Below are 21,066 nucleotides of genomic sequence, written 5' to 3'. Positions count from 1 at the left end.
AAAATGTTGAAGATAAAATCTTTAGTTAAGGTAGGTACATGATTATGTGATAGGGATGAAGCAGTTTAAATGAAGAATGACATAGATTTTGGTTAAGGAACTACAATCGTTCTAATTAACACTCATAAATGAAGAGATAAAGGCGTTTGATAACGAAGTAAATATGATTAAGCTTGAATTCCAAAGATTGCCAAAAAAATCTAAAACACGCAACTCTTCCTATTTATAGACGGAGACAAATGAACAAGTTATATCAAAGAAGGAAAGTAGTCCTGAGATCAATGGATGGATTTCCCATTGGGAATACAAGCAAACTCGAGTGCACTGAAATGCACTATAATCCGTGTCATGCCCTAACTTTTCATGTCATCACACACGTCAGAAGAAGCCAATGGAACATTTTAATGATGGAAATGTATATTGTGTGCTTGTTCCCTACTACTTTTTCAACTGACTCCAAGCGTTTCAGTTCTAACTCACACCGTAAAATATCCTGAAGGTCGGCCAAAATGATTAAAGGCTTCCCCGAATCACTTAGTGCCTACCAAAGTCTTGGGGGAAACTGTTATTGACTGGCCAAAGGACCAAATAGTTGAGGCTCAATTCATCTCAAATTCACTCCACTTGACCCAAGGTATAAATCAAGTTCACACGAAAAGCAATGTGCATTCTCTGATCTCTGCTTTTCACTATACTCATCTTGAATCTTGAACTGACTTGTGCGTTAGAGTGTTAACCATGCAGGTCCACAGTGCGTCACCGTGACAGAGATCAACATCATCGGTTCAAGATCATCAGTTCACTAACTACATCCATTTCTAGTTCCTGAACAAAACAATTTAAGTATGACTCATATTGTTGAGATAATTATGGGTAGAGCTAACTATTTATTGAGGAAAACTGGTAATTAAGGTTTAGGAAATTGAAACATATATATATATATATATATATATATATATATATATATATATATATATATATATATATATATATAGAGAGAGAGAGAGAGAGAGAGGTTATAACACTAGAATCTTAACTAATTCATAAGACATAAATAAAGGGAACTATAGCTGCTATATGGTTGTAGAGGTATGTATCATTGGTCAAAATACGTTAATAAAAATCAATCGTATTCATTGTCTTGTACTTTTGTTTATCTTTAATCTTCTATACTGGTTGTTGTTATAATAATTAGTATCAGGGTCATGGTTAGACTCGATGGAGGGGTGAAAATGGGACCCTAGTATAGATTAAGGCTAGTGATGGTAGGTGACTCACACTTATGAGATAAATTGTTTGGATTCAAGTATGAATGATTAAGTCTCATGCACATCGACAAAAAATGACAGAAATGTTGAATATATTAGAGAAATGACTCATACCATACCCCATTGCCTTAAAAAAAAAATTTATGGATACGTGGTGTCAAGATATATTGAATCTTGAATCTTTAGCTCATTGACACTTGGACTCTCCAATTGAATCTTGTTTTGAGATAGATAAATTATTAATTAATTTGATAGCTAAAAATGAAAGTTTGTGTGCATACAAAATATGAGATCCCAAGTGAAGTGTCAGAAGACATATCATTGATAGTCTAGTTGTAATTGTCGTACTTATAACTTGCAATAAAGGGCATCTAAAACCCAATCATATTTTTAACCAAACCTTTGCACATTGGAATTTGAAAACCATAATAAAGAAGCTATATTCTGTGCACGCAAACAACTAGTACAACTACAACAATAAGATCCTTCAATCATACCTTTCACATATCCAATTACCCTTTGTTAACTATCATCAATATATAGAATTCAAGCTTAACCATGGAAAAATATGAGATAATTAAAGATATTGGATCAGGAAACTTTGGTGTTGCAAAGCTTGTCAGAGAAAAATGGAGTGGCGAGTTATATGCTGTTAAGTTCATTGAAAGAGGCTTCAAGGTTACACTTTTCTTCCCTTTTTATGTTTTTCGTGTTCAATTTATTAATGATGTTTTGTTCAATTTCATAGATTGATGAGCACGTGCAAAGGGAGATTATAAATCACAGGTCCTTGAAACATCCCAATATTGTTAGATTTAAAGAGGTACTACCATTTTTGTTAGGTCCTTGATGCATCTCAATATTCTGTATCATCTTTAACGTTTTTCGATTTTTCATTGAAAGAAATTTCAAGAATCTTTGAAATGTCCATTAATTGCAGGTGTTGCTCACTTCAACTCATTTAGCAATAGTGATGGAATACGCTGCTGGGGGTGAACTGTTTGAAAGAATATGTAGTGCTGGTAGATTCAGTGAGGACGAGGTAATTACATAATGTTTTGTTCCTGATTATGATTGTGATTTTTACAATAAGTCATTATGTTAATTAACTGTTTTAGTTTTAGATTGAAAAAACAGTAATGAAGATTTCATGCAATATATACATTAGTTAGTGGCAAGTTGATGTCATGTTTCCAACAAAGTTCAATAGTAACAGTGACATATTTTAGACAAACTTTTCATTTTTTGTATGCAACAGTTTGTTTCTTTATGTTTTTTTTAATGTTACATGTACATTAGTATTTCAATTTTCACATTCTAGATAACTTAATCATAATTTTTTCTTCTACTTGCATATAGGCAAGATATTTCTTCCAGCAGTTGATTTCTGGAGTTAGCTATTGCCATTCAATGGTACCTGCCATTCTTGACCAATCTGATTCTGTTTGTTTCTATCTCATAATTTTAGCTCAACAAGAAAGCTATGATTTTCTTGCAGGAAATTTGCCATAGAGATCTTAAGCTCGAAAACACACTTTTAGATGGAAGCTCGGCACCACGGCTCAAAATATGCGACTTTGGTTACTCGAAGGCAAGAACTAATTATGTTATCACTTAAATTTCATTTAACATATTGTTTCATCCGAAACACAGACACAACATTAACACTGATAAGAGTGATACTATACTGGTAGTAATTTAAGAAAATAGAAAAAATTGTTGGTGTTTGACATACACATTGTTACGTGTCAGATACTAGACACATCTTCTGAATGAAGCGAAGCATACATGATTTCATCAGATTATTGTTAATTAGGCGATATTTTGATATGTTCTGCATTTGTTTTTCAGTCATCTGTTCTGCACTCCCAACCAAAATCAACTGTCGGAACCCCGGCTTATATCGCACCAGAGGTCTTATCAAGAAGAGAATATGATGGAAAGGTAACTATTAACTAACGTAATAATCAAATAATAAACTTATTCATTTGGAACTAAAATTTAGTCAACAATATGTTATGTTCTTATCCTTAAGAATGATTAGATTGCAGATGTTTGGTCTTGTGGGGTGACTTTGTATGTGATGCTTGTTGGTGCTTATCCTTTTGAAGATCCAGAAGATCCAAGAAACTTTAGAAAAACACTTCAGGTTAGTAAACTAATTAATACTTTATTTTCTATAAAGTGTCCTGGTGTTATATACATAACCAATCATGAAATTTATTAATTTGTTTTTGGATAATTTTGACAGCGAATTCTTAGCGTCCACTATTCTATTCCAAACTATGTCCGCATAAATCAAGAGTGCAGACATCTTTTATCAAGAATATTTGTAGCCAATCCAGAGAAGGTACAACCAATTATTTATTTTTCTAGCATAACTCAACATTTCAAAATAAAATGTTCAAAATTTTAAATTGCACTTACTATTGCGCCACATTCTACTAAAAAAACTTTCGGTTACATTATTAATGATGCAGAGAATTACCATACCAGAGATAAAAATGCATCCATGGTTTCTAAAAAACTTGCCACTAGAATTCACAGAGGGTGAAAATAATAATTTACAAATTGATGAAAACAATTCATCATCACAAAGCATAGAAGAAACACTGTCCATAATTCAAGAAGCTAGAAAAGCAGGGGATGGTCCAAAAGTGGGCGAGCAGTTTGTTGGAGGCAGTATGGATCTTGATGATTTAGATGCAGATGCTGACATAGATGACATCGAAACTAGTGGTGATTTTGTTTGTGCTTTATGAATAATGATGATGTTTGCTATTCTTCCTTAAAAGTTGTTTCAAGATAACATGTTTCTTTTTTCCATCCTCCTTAACAATGTAAGGTTTTGATTGATTTTCCTTTCAATGGAAGTTACTTGTCTTGATCTAATGGTTAAGTGGAGAATATATGATATAGTGTTGTTGATTTCTTGCTTTATTGATGCTTTTGTTATATAAAAGGTTTCTTTAATTAGAATTGTATACTTTTTCTTTTTTGTTCTTTTTTAGTTTGGTGTGTTTTGTTTTCTTGTACGAAAGTATGAATTTTATGGTATGGTGACAAATTGAGAGATGAGTGATCAATGATCTATCACTGTCATTCTATCAGCATCTTAGATGGAAGCACTAGTTGGGTAGTGTTATGAGAATGATGCTGATGCATGAACCATGCTGCACGGTCATGAAATTAACTTTGAAATTTAAATATTAGAGCCATTTCTTTATAAAAAAGGTTTTGTTTTGGTTTAAAAATGTTATAAATATTAGATGGGAAATGACAATTAGTAATACTAATTTGAGGCTTATTGAACACAGCCTATTAGGTTTACTTTTAGGTTAATTATTCTCGAAGTCTTTTGATCTAATTTAAAATTTTATTTTGATTTCTTATATAATAAACATTATTTTTTATTTTTTTATAAATATTTTGTAAACCAATTTAATTCTTTTTGTTTAATTTCCTCAAAAACATTTAGTCGTACTTATATAGTAATTTAGTTGACAAAATTGAACAAAGTGAATCAACAAAACTCATTTAAACAATTTAAGTATACTTTGATGAAATGGTAATTGATTGTTTTCAGGTTAAACTCGAATCTAGAACACGCAATAGTATTAAATTTTTTTGAAAGTGTTTTATCGTCCATTTAATCCTCCTAAACTTAAAGGATTAGTCTATATAATTGCGTGCAAAATAATACCTCATTTAAGATATAAAAAAAAACTTCATTTAAACTAAATTCCAAAATCTGTTTACTACTTCTACTTCATTCTTCCAGGGATCCTCCGAATCAACTAATAAACCAAATTTAACGACACAATGCCACATGAAAAATAATATCATTTAATATCGGCATCAAATCATCCTTCCTTTTTTTAACCTATAAAAACTCTCAATTTTGACTCTTTTACTTCTTCTAACAAAAATTCCCTAAACATAATATCTTTTTCAATTTCCATCCCCAAAAGCTCAAAGTTGTAATAATCGGATTCAATAATTTTGGTTAGTTTCCCGCGAACATATTTATCCGTAAAAGTCAAAGTCCCCCATTGATGTCCGCTTAAAATTGCAACGTCAAAATCACAATCCACGATGGATTTAGAAATGGTTGGTATTTGAAACAATTTGAAGTAGAAAGTTCCAAACTTTGCAAGATTACAACAATAGTGGCAAGATATTGAAAAATTCATAGATGAGAAGTGCTAAAAACACTTTCTTTTTAACATTTATTATTGGGTGAAACACATGTAGGTCTTTCACTTTGGAAATAGATCTCACATGAAATGGTAGGGTTCGCATGTGTTTCATCTAATAAAAGAGTGAATGTTGCTAGTATTCCTCATTAATAAATTAAGGCAAATATGATTTGATTTATTCATTTGATACTTTTGAATTTTTACTTTTTAAATTTTTAAAAATTTAGGTTTATTTTGTCTTCGTTCTGCATTTAAAACAAGAATGACATAATTTTGGTTTGGATTTGAGTTAAATAATTATTTGTTTATTTAGTGTTAAATCATTCCAAATTTCTATCATGATCAAAGAATATGAAGAAGTTTGTTAGAGGTTTGAAGATGTAGGAGTTTTTTTTTTTTGAGTTTTTGAATATGATTGGTCTTTGGGGAATTGATGAGTTTTATGGTTGAATGAAGATTTAGGGCTCGTTTGATTGAGTTTTGATTTTCTATTTTTAAAAATGATTTTATAAATCAGTTTTAAAAAATTGTTTTTAAAAAAACTAATGGAATAAAATCTGTTTGGTAGCTCTGTTTTTAAAAATCGTTTTAAAAATTTAAAAGTTAAAAACTTGTTTGGAGAAATTGTTTTTGGTTTCTAAAATCTAAAAATTGAAAATTTTATAGTTTTTAAAAACTATTTTATAAATCAATTTTAAAAGAGTTTTGAAGAAAAACAATAAAATAAAACATGTTTGGTAATTCTACTTTTAAAAATCGTTTTAAAAAGTGTACCACTTTTCCTTGTTTTTTCCTCATCATAATTTCCAAAACTAAAAACCAAAAACCAAAACCTCTAAAACCTGTTTTAGTTTTTTAGTTTTTAAAACTCTCAATAGAGAATAGTTTTCAAAAACAATTTTATAAAATTAGACTACCAAACAAATTTTCTTATTTTCAAATTTTAAAAACTAAAAAACAGTTTTACAAAATCAAATCAAACAGGCCCTTAGATTCTCGTTTTTTTTATACTATAGAATGTTGTTATTGTGGGGCTTAGGTTAGAATTTAGATATATAAGGAGATGAAAATTTGTTTTTGGAGGTTCTGTTGCTGTTGTTGGATTTAAATGAGGTTTTCTATGTTTAAATGATGTATGTTGACTCATTTTATTCAATTTTGTCATCTGTATTGCCACATTTGAGGAAATGTTCATAGAAAATATCAAGTTGGTTAATAGAATAGTTTTTTTAGGAACTAAAAAAATACTAATATTTATTAGATAAGAGACCTAAATAAAATCTTAAATTAATTTAAGGGATTCCAAGACTAATTAAGTTGTTTACTTTTCCTTCATATTTAAGAAAGATTGTTTTTAACATTGTAATTACAATTTTCATTATATCAAATATCTATTTGTCAATATGCTATTAGAGAGCTTCCATTTTAGGACTCGCTTCCACATAAACTCTAGTCGTTGTCATCAGCAACTTTTTTTCACCCTTAGTGCGAATTCTTCAAATAACCTTTTTGGGATCGTCACTATGTGGCAATCTTGTTATGTTTCTTACCTTCATTTAACTTTTATCACTTTCAATTCTCATTTGACTCACTTAAAAATTATTTTCCCATAAACGACCATGCTATTATGTTCTTCACTCTTATATTGGTCAATCCCCAAAGTTTCCTCTCATGCCCTCACATGCCATCACGTGCCCCTTTCGTCCTGACGCATGAGCCTCATTCTCAGTGTTGTCTCATGTGTGTATGCATCACACATCATCTTAGGCATCTCAATTTTCGATAATCCATTCGCCAATTTGCTTGTATGATCTTCCTCGTTATGTTTGTGTAGTCAAAATTGAATTTTGACGTACTTCTTTTTAAGATATTTTCTGGTTACAAATGTTTTCTATCAATTGTTGTTCGATTAATTCTTTGTTCTTGTCTCGTCAATGTAAAAAGTTATAAATTATGGCAGACCTTCACCAATTACTGGTGAGAGTTTGCGTTTTCGGTCTTTTATTATTTTTCATAGTATTTTTAGGGACACTTGGACTTTTGACTATGGTCTTACTAATCATATGACATTTGATTACACATTAATATCCTCTTATACTCCACATTCAAATATTCCTTATATCAATATTGTTCGGGTCTCTCATGCTCATGTTGTTGGAACTAGAAAAATTGACTTACAACCCTCATTCATATTACAATTTGTACTTCATATTCCTACATTTTTCAACAATTTAATTTCATCCATAAGCTTACTCGTGATAAGAGTTGTAAAGTGACACTTTTTACTTATCAATGTATTTTTTTCAAGACCTTACCAGGGGAGATGATTGAAATTACAAGAGCAAATGAAGACTTATACTACTTCTCTAAGGAGCCACATGGTTCAAGGGTATTGTCCTCTTGTCTTCAGTCTGAGTCTCCATTTTCTTCCTCATAAATTTAACTTCAGTACAAACATCTTGGATATCCTTTATTTTATATAATTAAGTTTATGTTTTCATCTTTGTTCATACTGATTGAGTATTTTAATGTGATGTTTGTTAATTAGCAAAACACAATTGTGTCTGTTATCCTTCATGTTTTAATAAAAGTGTTGAACCATTTAGTGTTATTTATTTTGATGTTTTGGGGATTGTCTCTACCTCCAATATTTTTGGTGCAAATTATTGTATCGTGTTTATTGATGATTGTAGTTGAGTAACTTGAATCTTCTTGATGAATATTAAATCGGAAGAACCACAATTAATTATTCAATTTCATATTATGGTACAAACACAATTTAGAAAATGTATAAGTCTTGGATAATGTTAGTCTTGTTAAAAGTTTGTTCTTGCAGTTTCCCTTTGTTCTCGTATTACGAAACATTGAGTCTCATGTGTTTGGCTATGTTATGTTTGTTCTTGTTCTTAAACAATATCTCAACAAGTAATATCCATGTGTTATGAAGTGTATCTTTTTGGGTTATGCACATAACAAAATAAAGTACAAATATTATCATCATCCTAGTCAAAATATTTTTTGTCTTCAAAGATTTCATCTTTCATAAAAGTTTGTCATACTTCACTTGTCCTCGGTCTCAATAGGAGTATATAAATTATCAAGAGTTTGAGTTTGATTTTCTTACCTTGTTCTTAGCCTCCCTATAGAACATATCATTGTTCTCACTCATAAACCTATGTCTATAAGTGTTCGTGATTCTACAATGGTTGAACTTGAACCCATATCTATAATTGTTCTAGGTCCTCCAATGTCTTCTATTGCAGGAATCAGTGCTTTTAGTACCAACTTTGGCATATCATAAAAGAAGTAATCTCGATTCGCTCCAAAAAAAATTCAATCGTTTGAACTGGAGATAAGTACTTGAAAAGTTTATTCTATTAGTGATTTTTATATTTTTAAAACTTGTGATACAGACTCAAACTATTTACTTATTGCTTTAAAAGGGGATAAAATATCATGTCCCTCTACATATAGATATCACATCTCTAAGTTTGGTTGCAGGTGAATCTATACTATGAAACATAAGTCAGATGAAACCCTTTATCGTTACAAGTTCAAACTAGTAGCAGAAGAGAAATATATAACTAGACATATGACATTGATGATGTGGATACATTTGCTCACTATAGTTCGGAACTATGTCAATTTGATGTGAACAATGTATTATGACACGAAGATGTTGGTGGAGAATATAGGAATCAAATGGTCTAGAAGGGGGTTGAATAGTTTGTTCCCTTAAAACTATTTTCAAAACATTTTCTTTATGAAACCAAACTTTTACAAGATAATGCATAGATAAGAAGTAGGAGCAAAATATAGTGAAGGTTTTGAAGGGAGATATGTTTCAATGTCTATCACAATTGAAGGAGATAGTTAGAAGTAATCACAATCGAGATAAATGAAGTTTCTTTGGCAAACAATACAACAACTTACATAATTCAATTTTCACATGTGACTCAAATTGAATTATGATCAATTGATTATTCAATCTAAAGTTAAAAGTCTTTACAATTGTAATTGTGAGATAAAATATTCAATTGATTTGATCTATCACATATTTAAGCTTATATGACAAATAACTATAAGCAAGGTCAAACCTAATCACATGATATTCTAAAAATGACAAATAACTTAAGAATGAATGTAATACTATGAAGAAATGTAAAAGAGATAGGGAGAATAAAAATGTACACATCCTATTTGTAGTGGTTAAACTCATTCGTCCACTTTTCTATGGGTTCACAATTGAAAATTGTTAGGGTTTTCCACTATTTTGTAAAGGTAATACAAGAGTTTTTTTTTTGTACAATGATGAACAGTACAAGCCAATTGCTTTAGCCAACACAAGTCTAAGTTGATTTTCCCTTATTTGTAATTGAACACTAAAAGTGAAAATATTTCAATATCTTCACTTGATCTTATCCAAAAATGATTATGGAAAAAATATTATGCTTCAAGCTTGCGTTCCATACCGACCTTTACTCATCCCTAATGGTTCCTTGTTTAAGCTTTTGTTCTAAATAAGAATGATTGGACAACTTCCAACTTTGTTTTGTAGTACTCTTTGCATAGTTCTACCAAAGTATTCCATGGAGTATAAAGAACACTCTCCAGATACCATAGACATAAAACAATTCTTTATCCTGATACACACACCAAAACTAAAAAAAACATTAGCTTCCCTATTTTACCTTAGATTTACTAATCAAACTCGATATTTAGAGTTAAACACTACAACAATGGTTTTTTAGTTCAAGATTGAATATTATGGAGTTTATCTAAATAATCTCACATAATACAACTTAGATTCATCAAGAAAACACATCAAAACACGTGGAAGGCAGAATTCACTATCAGCTCTAATTTATCTATGTTATAGAGGCTTTGATTGTAAGCAGCGTCCTGCTCAGAGACACATCCTTGTGCTTCTTGAGAAGACTGAGGCACCTGAGAAGGGAAAATGGTTGGAAGCTTGGGGGAGTGGTTTCATGGAAGATAAGAGTGATTCGCATAATGTCATAACTAAATGATTTAGATCTCTTGTCTTGGGATTGTTCTTCTCCAGGGTTTTTATCCTAACCCCACTTACTATAATTGTTAGTCGTTGAAGTAGAATGATCATTAGACCTTTTTATCTGCCTTTAATTCTGCTTATGGGGGATCCGACTGGTTCTAAGTAGTGGGCAAGGTTTGGATGTTTGCAGAGTTATGGTTCATAGTCACCTCCGCTTGAGTAGAAAGTAGAGTGGGAAGAGGAGCTTGGATCGTAGTAGGCACCAGCATGGCTTTCTTCCTCTATAACATACTATTGATGGATGCAATTGTATCTTCAAGAAAGAACAAAGAAAATTAGCAAATGTCAAAGGAACATAAATATCAAACATGAAAACAAATTCCTCCTCCCTACCAAAGAGTTATTTTCTTTCCCGGACATCAACTTCGTCCACTACAACCTGGGTGTTGATGAGTCTCCTCTCTTGTATGGAGGGCCTCATATCCAAATGACATTTACCTTCTTCAAAATCCAAGTGTTCCTGTAAGGTTACAAAATCCTCTTCCATTGACATTTCTTTTGGGGTTAGAGATTCATAAGGGACAACATAGTCATATAATTCTCGGTTGAATTGATTACGTACCCAATATTTTTGGGTCCTCTCTTTACGTTTGATTGGCTTCGAGATAGAAAGGATGGTTTGGATAGATTCTCCCTTAGGGACACTGTTGATTAATGAATCCATAAGGAGTTACCATAAGGAAGTGATCCTTGAAATTCTTCTAACGATCTATATAAACGCCAAACATTTTAGAAAATGGCGTAGTGAGATCAACCCTTGTCTTCATAGGGAATCCTTTAAGGTGTGTGACACAATTAAAATATTATAAAAGAGATTGATAGATTATTTTTTGGCCTGATATTCACACAAGTACTGATAAACTTTAACAAATTCTCGGGTTACCGAGTGTAGCGGGGAAAGGGAAATATTTAAACGCCTAAACACCCCATCTCTAAACCCACTGAAGAGTAACTTGAGTTTCAACCTATAAAAGATAAATTCATAGGAGCACCCATCAAAATAGTTGCAGATCCTCTTGCTAATATTAACATGAAACCGACCAATTAGAGGACGAACCCACTTTTACATGAGCTTCATCTAATTTATATGTAGTTACATGTGCCTAATACATTCAGGGGGAGTACCCTAATACGGTGGTTTTGTTGCTTGTCTTATCGCTCTCATTTTAATTTACTTTTGTTTATTGATTCTAATTTATAACTATACATCCTCTTTTAATCAAGTTTTTTAAACTATTCATTTTTTAGCATGCATAAATCAATTGTTATATTTGAGATTTGATCATGATGGTTTAAGTAATTTTCCTGAGTTAGCGAAATAAGAATCATAGGTGATATCAATTCAAGTCGTGTGGGAAGTGAAATCTCAAACCATTTTGAAAAAACTTAAAAAATTTAGATTTCTTGTGTGCGATTCGAATCACTCACAATCTATAACTCGAATCAAGCAAAATAGAGGCAAAACAAAAAATCGGTGTTTGTGATTCGAATCACATATTACACCTGATTTGAATCTCGCAACTTTGTGATTCGAATGATTGGTTATGCATGACTCAAATCACAAACTTCATGGGAGCCACTGACTTGTCTGATTCGAATTAGGCTTAACCAGGGTTGGAAATAAGTCAAGTCAAACTTGTCTCGACTCGACTCGTTAAGAATTGGTTAGGCTCAAATCTCGGTTCGAGTTCGACACGAACTTTTTTTTAAGCTAAAATTCGACTCGTTATAAGTTCAACTCGGTTCAACTCGTTAGATTCATCTTGTTAGGATATATATATATATATATATATATATATATATATATATATATATATATATTTTAAAATATTGAAATAAAATAAAAGTTATAAGATTAGTAAATATTACATATTAAAATCCTTGAAACTAAATTAATAAAATAAAATTTAAAAATAATATAAAAAGTATATTCTACAAATTTTTAAAAAGTGTCACTTTCTTAAAGATAGTTTAAAAGAAATTAAAGATATATGTTTTTTTTTAATTTAAAGATATTTTTATATGATATAGGTTTTCTTAAAATATATTTTTTTAATTAAAAGGAATTTAGAATATATATTTGGTTTTCTTAAATTAAAAAAAAATAGAAGATATTTTTTTAATTAAAAAATATATGTTGACTTTTAATATTTTTTTACTCATGAACCTAACGAGTCAAACTATATATAGTTCAAGTTCAGCTCATTTAGTTAACGAACTTAATTTTTTTCCTCATATTCAGCTCATTTGGTTCATGAACCTAGTTCAACGATTTAATTATCGAATTGAATTTCGAACTATATTCGAGTTAGTCTGTTCATTGTCAGTCCTAAGCTTAACACATGATTCAAATCATGAACATGTGTGACTCGAATCACATGAAAATTGATCACTTTCTTTTTATTAAGTCTAGAACTAAATATGATAATTTGACTCTTCTGCACATTGAGTTATCTTCTAACTTAAAAACATAACTTGTAGCTTTTTGTCTTAGCTTTCTAACGCATATTTGAATCTCTCAATCTGTTTCTTGTAGCTCAAGTTATGATATGCATAGTGAGAATGTTTCAAATTATAATTTATTCCAAAAATAAGCAACATAAATAAAATCAAAGCAAATTTAAATTTAACTTAAAAACATATTAAAAGCAATGAAAATAACGTGATAAGTAATATAATTGTCTTAGTACAGAGTAAAATGTGGTGTATTAAAATATACTGATCAAATTCCCGCACACTTGAACTTTTGCACTATGAGCAAAACTCTAACTTCAAAATTCAAAACACAATAAAAATAAAAACAAAAACTGAACATGTGATTTCAAAGACTTTCAGGGTCGCATAGGGGTAATCAAAATTTACATTCTAAGCTTCAAGAAATATGACGTTAATGAGTAATTTCTTGTGATAGTCAAAGAAAATAAGAGGACAGTTTACCAAAGAATACATCATGAGTGATAATATCCTCATAGGATAAAATTCTCTCAAGTATTTAGGTTATATGTTTACATTTAAAGCACATCATGAAAGTTAGCACTACCGTGAGCTTGAAATGACTATAATATCTACACTTGAAATACATGCACACAAAGATCAAATGAACTTTATTCGGGTTGTAATATGGTCAAGATATGGGTTAGATAAATCCTAAGGGGAACAAAGCTAAAATTTAAAGGGTTAAAAGAGAATTGAAATGGACTATAGTAGTTGAACTAAATAATATTCCATTTACTTTCCATTGTCATTTTCTCTTCTCTTTGTTTTTTATTTTTCTCTTTTCTTTTTTTTCTTTTTCTTTTTTTCCGGGAGGGATAAGATAAGAACATGAATTTTCTTCTTTCTTTCTTTTCTTTCTTTTCTTTTTTTTTTTTTTCTTTTTTGTCATCTTTTAAAATATCATAGCTATGCTAATTCAATCCTACATAATTTAAAATTATACTCATTCATCCCCTTAAATAGGGTGACATCATTATTTTTCATTTTAGGCTTGCAGTGACTTATGAATAAAAAATAGGATAAATATGCTTAAAGGGACTTCAAACAATGGGTGATAATTTCCGGGTTGACTTTTGGCTAAGTGTCTAAAATAAAACAAGAACAAATTTTCTTTATCATAACAATATGCACAAGTAAGCAAAAAGTTTTAACAAGAGTCAAGTCAAATTTTAGAGTAACTAACAAACATGAGTGAGATTACACAAGAAAGAAAGAAATGGATTTTTGTATGTTATCCATTATAAGGCTCGAAATCTCACAAAGGACATTGATCAATCACAAATGATGCACAATTCAGAATTTAGTCATACTTGTCATACTAATAAGGCAAAGCAAATCACTCATATCACACCATAAATCTTTAGTAAAGAGAAGGGAGAAATTACTTACACAACACAACTCTAAAAACCAACGAAAAATCGTGCATAATTTTTTTAAGAAAACAAAACAACAAAAGTAAATGAAGAGAATAAAACAAGAAGAGTAAACGGCATTCCTTCCTTATACTTAAATCACACATTATCCTCAATGAAAGAAACAAACACAAAATAAGAAAGAGGAAAGAACATACCTGATGAGTCAAGATGGATAGATGACTGCATAAGTAGCATTTTCCAATGAGGATTCTTCTATAGTTTTCCCTTCCAATGTGGGACTCTCGTGGAATAGTTTGAGGCAATGTCCATTGACTTTGAAATTTTTATCGGTGTCTTCGTTTTTTATTCTAGGATGAAAGAACATTCTTTTATAGGTAAAAGTGTCGAATAGGTAAGTGAAAATGGTTTCTCTTTGTCCTTTGCTGCAATATATATCTCATTTTTTATAACATCCAAAATTAAGGGGTTAAGTCATCTTTAGGGATGCCTAACTGATTTTTTTCCATCCTCAAGTAAGATTCTATATATACTCATGGACAGACTAATACCAGAAATGTTAGCCAAGGTTCATTCAATTGTCGTCTTATGTTTCTTTAATACTTGCCAAAAAAAAAATCGTTCATGTTCAAATACAAATTTAGATAAAATTATTATAATCAACTTTTCTTTCAATTCTAAAAATGCACATTTTAAATTTGCATAAAATGGTTTAAACTCTAAAGTAGATGGTTGCTCAATGGATGGTAAAATTTTGGCACCAAGAACTATATTTACATCTGCAACATCAACTTTGTCAATAGAAATCTCATAAGAAATATCAACTTGTGAAGCAACTTCGAATTCAGCACAAACTGGACATAAATGAGTATCAATACAAATATCACAAATATAAGTGTCATCAAAATCAGAAAAAAAGGAAAATAAATAAAAAAATGAATCAAGTGCAGTAAATTCTCTTAAGGTTCTTTGTTCAGCCATGTTATGATAACTAAACTTAAAATCAGAATCAAATAAATTATGAGAGAAAACAAAATCAGAATCATTATCGCTAATGGGTGCACTAGTAGTCATACATCATGAGTCAGCAATGAAACAAATATAAAAATACCAACGATGTCCCTAATGAGAAAAACAATTGAAAAATGAAAAACGATTAAAATAAAATATATAAATATTTGAAAATATCACTAAAAATAAAATAAAATGAAAATAAGACACTACAAATTTTTTCATATTTTTTTGAAAATATGAAAATATAAAATAAATCAAATAAAATAGACAAACACAAACTTTATGATTTTGATAGGCTGTAATACTTACCACTATATGCAACCCTTAAATTCAACAAACAAACAAAAACAAAAAAAACAAAAAAAAATGCTAACAATGCTCTAAATTAGGATTCTAATATTGACTAAAATTATTAAAGAGTCCCCAACAACAGTGACAATTTGACCCGGTGTCGCACACGGATCAAAAAATCGAGTAAGTAAAGTATAGAATATGGAAGCAACATTGAACTCGTATCGCAAGGACTCTAAATTAATTTAACCAAATGAAATAAACAAAAAGGGGTTTTAGGTTTCAGACAATTGAAAATAAAGAAAACAATTATAATTATGATTAACAAATTAATCTTCTAGTTCGGTAATTTTAGACATATCATCGGTTATTATATCATAAATTCCCTATGTGAATTCAATTCCTATTTGATTATAGTATCGATTAACAAGCGTTATCAATATTATGTTAATTATATTCCTATTTGTCGCATTAAGCATTACGGCTGAAAATTGGGTGAAATTAACGAATAAGGTAAGTTAACACGCGGAGTTAAGGAACATGCATCGATCAAATTTAATAAACATTATTATATGCAACTCGAATTAAGCAAAAACGAATACACAAAATAAGATTGAAAGGAATTGAATAAAATCTGATAATATAATAATCTCAAAGTCTTGATGAAATTCTGAAATAGTTGATTAACCTTGGAGTTTAGTCGACATGTAATCCTAGTGCTCTTCTTTATTTTCTAAAAGTTGTCTAACTTTCTCTAATGTTGAGTTTAGCTTAAACACTAAAGACAAATGATTTTCAGAGCACCGACCCAAGAAATATAAGTTGACCAAAAACTAACTAATTTATTTATATAAACTAACTATTTTATTTTTATTATGTCTGGAACTAAATATGATAATTTGACTCTTCTACACTCCTAGTTGTATTCTGACTTCAACACAAAACTTATAGATTTTTGTCTTAGCTTTTCGACGCATATTTGAATGCGTCAATCTGATTTTTGTAGCTCAAGTTATGATTTGCATAGTGAAAAGGTATTAAACTATAATTTATTCCGAAAATAAGCAACACAAATAAAATCAAAGCAAATTTAAATTTAAATTCAAAAATATATTAAAAGCAATGAAAATAATGCGAGAAGTAATAGAATGGTCTTAGCACAAAATAAAATATGGTATATTAAAATAAGTTGATCACATATATAAAACAATATAGTTAGCCATATTTGTCATATTAACATACTATACTTTATCCTCGTCCTTCTCTTGTCTCCTCATTGTTATCTTTCTTTGCATCATTCTTCTTGTAATATTCCTTTTCTTCCATAGTATCCTTCTTTGTACCCTTACCTTTCTGATTTTGAATCATCAGCATCTTAAAAAAAATTGTTTCTAGTGCCTATTTGTTATTTGCACTCTAGGTTTTTCAGTTTGCAAACTCTTTAGCTCTGATTTCATACTCAAAGTGTGATTTTTCATAGACAACGTACCAACATTTTTTCCATTAAGTTGATTAAATCTCTTTTTAAATCTATTGAAACTAAAATAAAAGTATTGACAAAACTCTAATGCCTTTGAGGTGCATATTAAAATATTTTAATCTCAATATTCCATCTCATTAAGTTCTTTAGACCATATTTAGATCGATGTAATGTGATTAAGTAAAATTAGTTCATGTTCTATTGTTTGAATTGATAAAAAAAAGGATGGAATGGAACAAAACATAATAGAATACATTTGATCCCATTTCATGACTTATCTCATTTTTATACCTTTTTTTACAAAGAAATTCAATATATTGGATTTTAAAAAAAGTACCATGGAGAAAGGATATGAGCAAAAACCCTTAGAAAAATTAGTATAATTTAAAACAAGGAATACCTAGTCTATGTCTAGAAAGTCTTCTTTAAGGCTATAAAGGTTATAGTTCCACTGAGTGAATGACTTAAGTGATAAGCCCAAGTCAGCTAATTTATCCACGTAATGATTTTGTTCCCTAAAAATACGAGTGATTAAGAAATTCATATTACTAATTTTTTAAAGTAATCATCCCATCTATTTCTTAACTACTAAGGCATCATGTGAAGAGACTTGAAGGCTAAGAAAACAAGATTTGAATCAGTTTCTACCCAAAAATACTTCTACTTTCTACCCCTTGCAACCTCATTAGCATACATAATACATATTAACTTAACTTTTAGAGCATTAGAAATATCAATACTAACAGCTAAACATCCAAGGTTATCACAAAGATGGTTCCTAAAAATGGCACAGTAGGCAATTTTGCTTGAATTTCCCAATATCATGCCATATATGGTACACTTGATCCAATTAAAGATAGGAGTGTGGCAAAACACTTCAACCATTTTTGGGAGTATGAGGAAGATGCTTGATCACATTGAAGGCTTTCATAATAATAAAGTATCTCAGGTATGTAATAATACAAATAGAAGTAGAATTACGAGTCAAATACGTATTGGCTATAATTAAGTCCTTCATAGAACTCCAATTTAAACTTTCATTTTGAAATATTTGGTTGTTTCTTCAAAACCAAATGTCATTCACAATGGTGGCAATAGTTGCAACAATACCAATCTTGCATTGAGGGGTCTAAATGCTATTACAAATATCTAAAAGCTCAAAGATAGAAAAGAATTGATCCTAGAGTTAGTTATTAAGCATAAACATTTACATAATACACATCAAAGGGACATTGCATAAACATGTGAACAATAAATTTATAATTCTCACTACATAAGTTACACATAATATAAGAGATTTATGAGCATCAAATTATCATTAATAGGATGTCTATTAATGATAATTCTCCATATTACAAGAGATTTGGAAGGAAGAATATTTTTGTTCCGTATAATTTTTTACTAGGGAAAAGATTGATTTGCTAGATTGATGAAATTGTAAGCATTTTAAGGGAGAGATCCATAGTTAAAGAGTGTTCATATGCGTCGATCTTCTTTATCAAAATAAAAATGAATTTAAAAGAGATACTACAGAAGATTAAGGAAATATTATTGCATTTTATATGTGATGTTCCATTGAATATTCAAGATAAAGTCGCTAATAATTGAATGCAATTGGTTATGAAAACAAGTTGGAATATTTAAATTCGGGACAATGGGAGTGCCACTCCAATGTCGGTTCCAAAAATTGACTCTTTTTCCATTTTTAGGAGCCAATAAGTGATATCAAAGATGACACGAACTTTCAATTTAATGTTGCTCCATATGGAAGATAAGATATTATAACTAATGGTTTTGTTATTTATAATCACTACTCTGCAAGAGTTATGCCCAAAAGTTGTTATATTCCAAAATCTCCTAATAAATCTTTAGATTTGAAGATTCATTGATGGCTGAAGGAGATCTTAAGTCAAACCCATATTCCACAAAGGGAGAACAAACCTTATTCCATGAAATTGTGACTAATTTCCAATTACTCATGTCTCCTCTCCAAATAAAACTAGTTATCCATTTTTATAAGTATTTAATGAGACTAAAGAGCCAAGAAGAATAAACTATAATAATATGAATGTCCATGCTTTGGAAAACATTTCTAATTAGTGAAATTATACTAGCAAATGAGAGGAAATATGTTTTCCAAGAGACCAACTTATATCTAATCTTATCAACTATAATGTGGAAATACCAAGCTATTGATCCACCTTTGAAGATGGGTACACCAAGATAGATGAAATTAAGTGTCAACATATTTATTGACAATAATTAGCTAATTATTGGAAATAATTTTGTTCAAATTGCACATTTATTTGTAATATCCATTCTCTTAATTAGCATAATTAACTGTAAATGTACATATGACCGTTTAGCTAATTTAATGGATTGAAAGTCAACCTGAGAGTTTGTAACTAATGTATTTATATGAAAAATCCAAATGAAAAGAAACACAGTTTTTGACCAAACCTTTTCTTAGTTAACATGGTATCAACCTAGGTTAAAATCAAAGAACCCAGTCTGTTTTTTTTTTCACGATTTTGTTTCACTTTTATTCACGTTCTTGTTTTTCACTTATTCATATTCTTGTTTTTCTCTTTATTTCTGGGTTATTTGTTTCCCAATACATATTTACCCTTCATTCTTGTTAAATTCCCATTTCCATAGTTCAATGTCTATCTAAAAGCATGAAGTCTTGTTGGTTCGCCTTAATGGCAAAACCTACTCAGCTTGGGCATTCCATTTCGAAATATTCATCATCAGAAAAGATTTATGGGGTCATGTCGATGACAACACTCCAGTCCCTGACAAAGACAAAGATAAAGTTGTGCATGCCAAATGGGTAGTCAAAGATGCTCAAGTCATGTCATGGGTCATAGGTTCCGTTGATCCCAACATTGTATTGAATCTTCAACCTAACAAAACAAAAGCCACAATGTGGAATTATTTGAAGAAAGTAAATCAAAACAACACCGCTCGAAGATTCCAGCTTCAACATGACATAACTCTTTTTAAACAAGATAATCCTTCTATCTCTGATTTTTACTCTCAATTCATGAATATGTAGTTTGAATACACCAATATAGTTTATGCAGACTTAACTCATGAAGGTCTAAGTTTTTGTACAATCTGTTCATGAAACTACAAAACAAGATCAATTTCTTATAAGGTTGAGATATGAATTTAAAGGAATTCGTTCCAATCTCATGCATAGAAACCCCGTACCATCATTGGATGCATGTTTCAATGATTTGTTACATGAAGAATAACGTCTCCTTATGCATTCCATCATTGAAGATAAAAAATCATCTATTGTTCCAGTGGCATATGTAGCACGAGGAAAATCAAGAAGTCGTGACATTAATAATATTCAATATTTCTATTGCAAGCAATTGGGGTATTATGCTTCAAACAACCCAAAACAATTATGCAACTATTGCAAAAAAGACGAACATATGCTTAAGGAATTCCCAATAAGGCCACCAAAGAGAAATGTCGTAAATTTTACAGTCACGATTGGTTCATTTATTCCTAATAATTCAGCTAATCACACCGATTCAATAAAATTCTTCTACTACTACTTCAATGGTGACCCCTGAAATGGTTCAACAAATGATTGTTTCAACATTCTCTGCTATAGGATTCTCAAGTAAATCCCATTCCTCTTGGTATTTTGATCCAGGGGCTTCCAACCATATGACCACCAATGCCTAATTTCTTGCTAATATAAAAAATATTTTGGAAATGTCAAGATGCATACTGTTGATGGAAATCAATTGCCTATTACAACCACTGGTGATATTTCTTCATCTCTAACAAATGTTTTTGTCTCTCCTGGTCTCACTAGTAATCTCATTTTAGTTGGTCAATTAGTTTTCTT

General features: G+C 30.2%; 1 protein-coding gene across 2 annotated transcripts; it reads left to right on the top strand.

Moving 5' to 3' along the window:
- The first annotated feature begins 1,523 nt into the window (after window positions 1–1,523).
- Window positions 1,524–4,208, top strand: LOC127106141 (serine/threonine-protein kinase SAPK2). 2 transcript variants are annotated; one of them, XM_051043431.1, is made up of 9 exons: window positions 1,524–1,919; window positions 2,017–2,091; window positions 2,209–2,310; window positions 2,628–2,681; window positions 2,767–2,859; window positions 3,120–3,212; window positions 3,313–3,417; window positions 3,520–3,618; window positions 3,749–4,208. In XM_051043431.1, the coding sequence occupies exons 1-9, from the start codon at window positions 1,827–1,829 to the stop codon at window positions 4,028–4,030; spliced, it is 996 nt and encodes a 331-aa protein (XP_050899388.1). In that variant the 5' UTR covers window positions 1,524–1,826; the 3' UTR covers window positions 4,031–4,208. The 2 variants fall into 2 exon arrangements, with proteins under 2 accessions (XP_050899388.1, XP_050899387.1); XM_051043430.1 differs by having other exon boundaries at window positions 1,532–1,946.
- Window positions 4,209–21,066: the final 16,858 nt, after the last annotated feature.

The sequence above is a fragment of the Lathyrus oleraceus genome, chromosome 7 (assembly GCF_024323335.1).
Source record: "Lathyrus oleraceus cultivar Zhongwan6 chromosome 7, CAAS_Psat_ZW6_1.0, whole genome shotgun sequence".
Taxonomy (NCBI): Eukaryota; Viridiplantae; Streptophyta; class Magnoliopsida; order Fabales; family Fabaceae; genus Lathyrus; species Lathyrus oleraceus.
The sequence above is the reverse complement of the archived record's forward strand: the minus strand, read 5'-3'. Positions and strand labels throughout refer to the sequence as shown.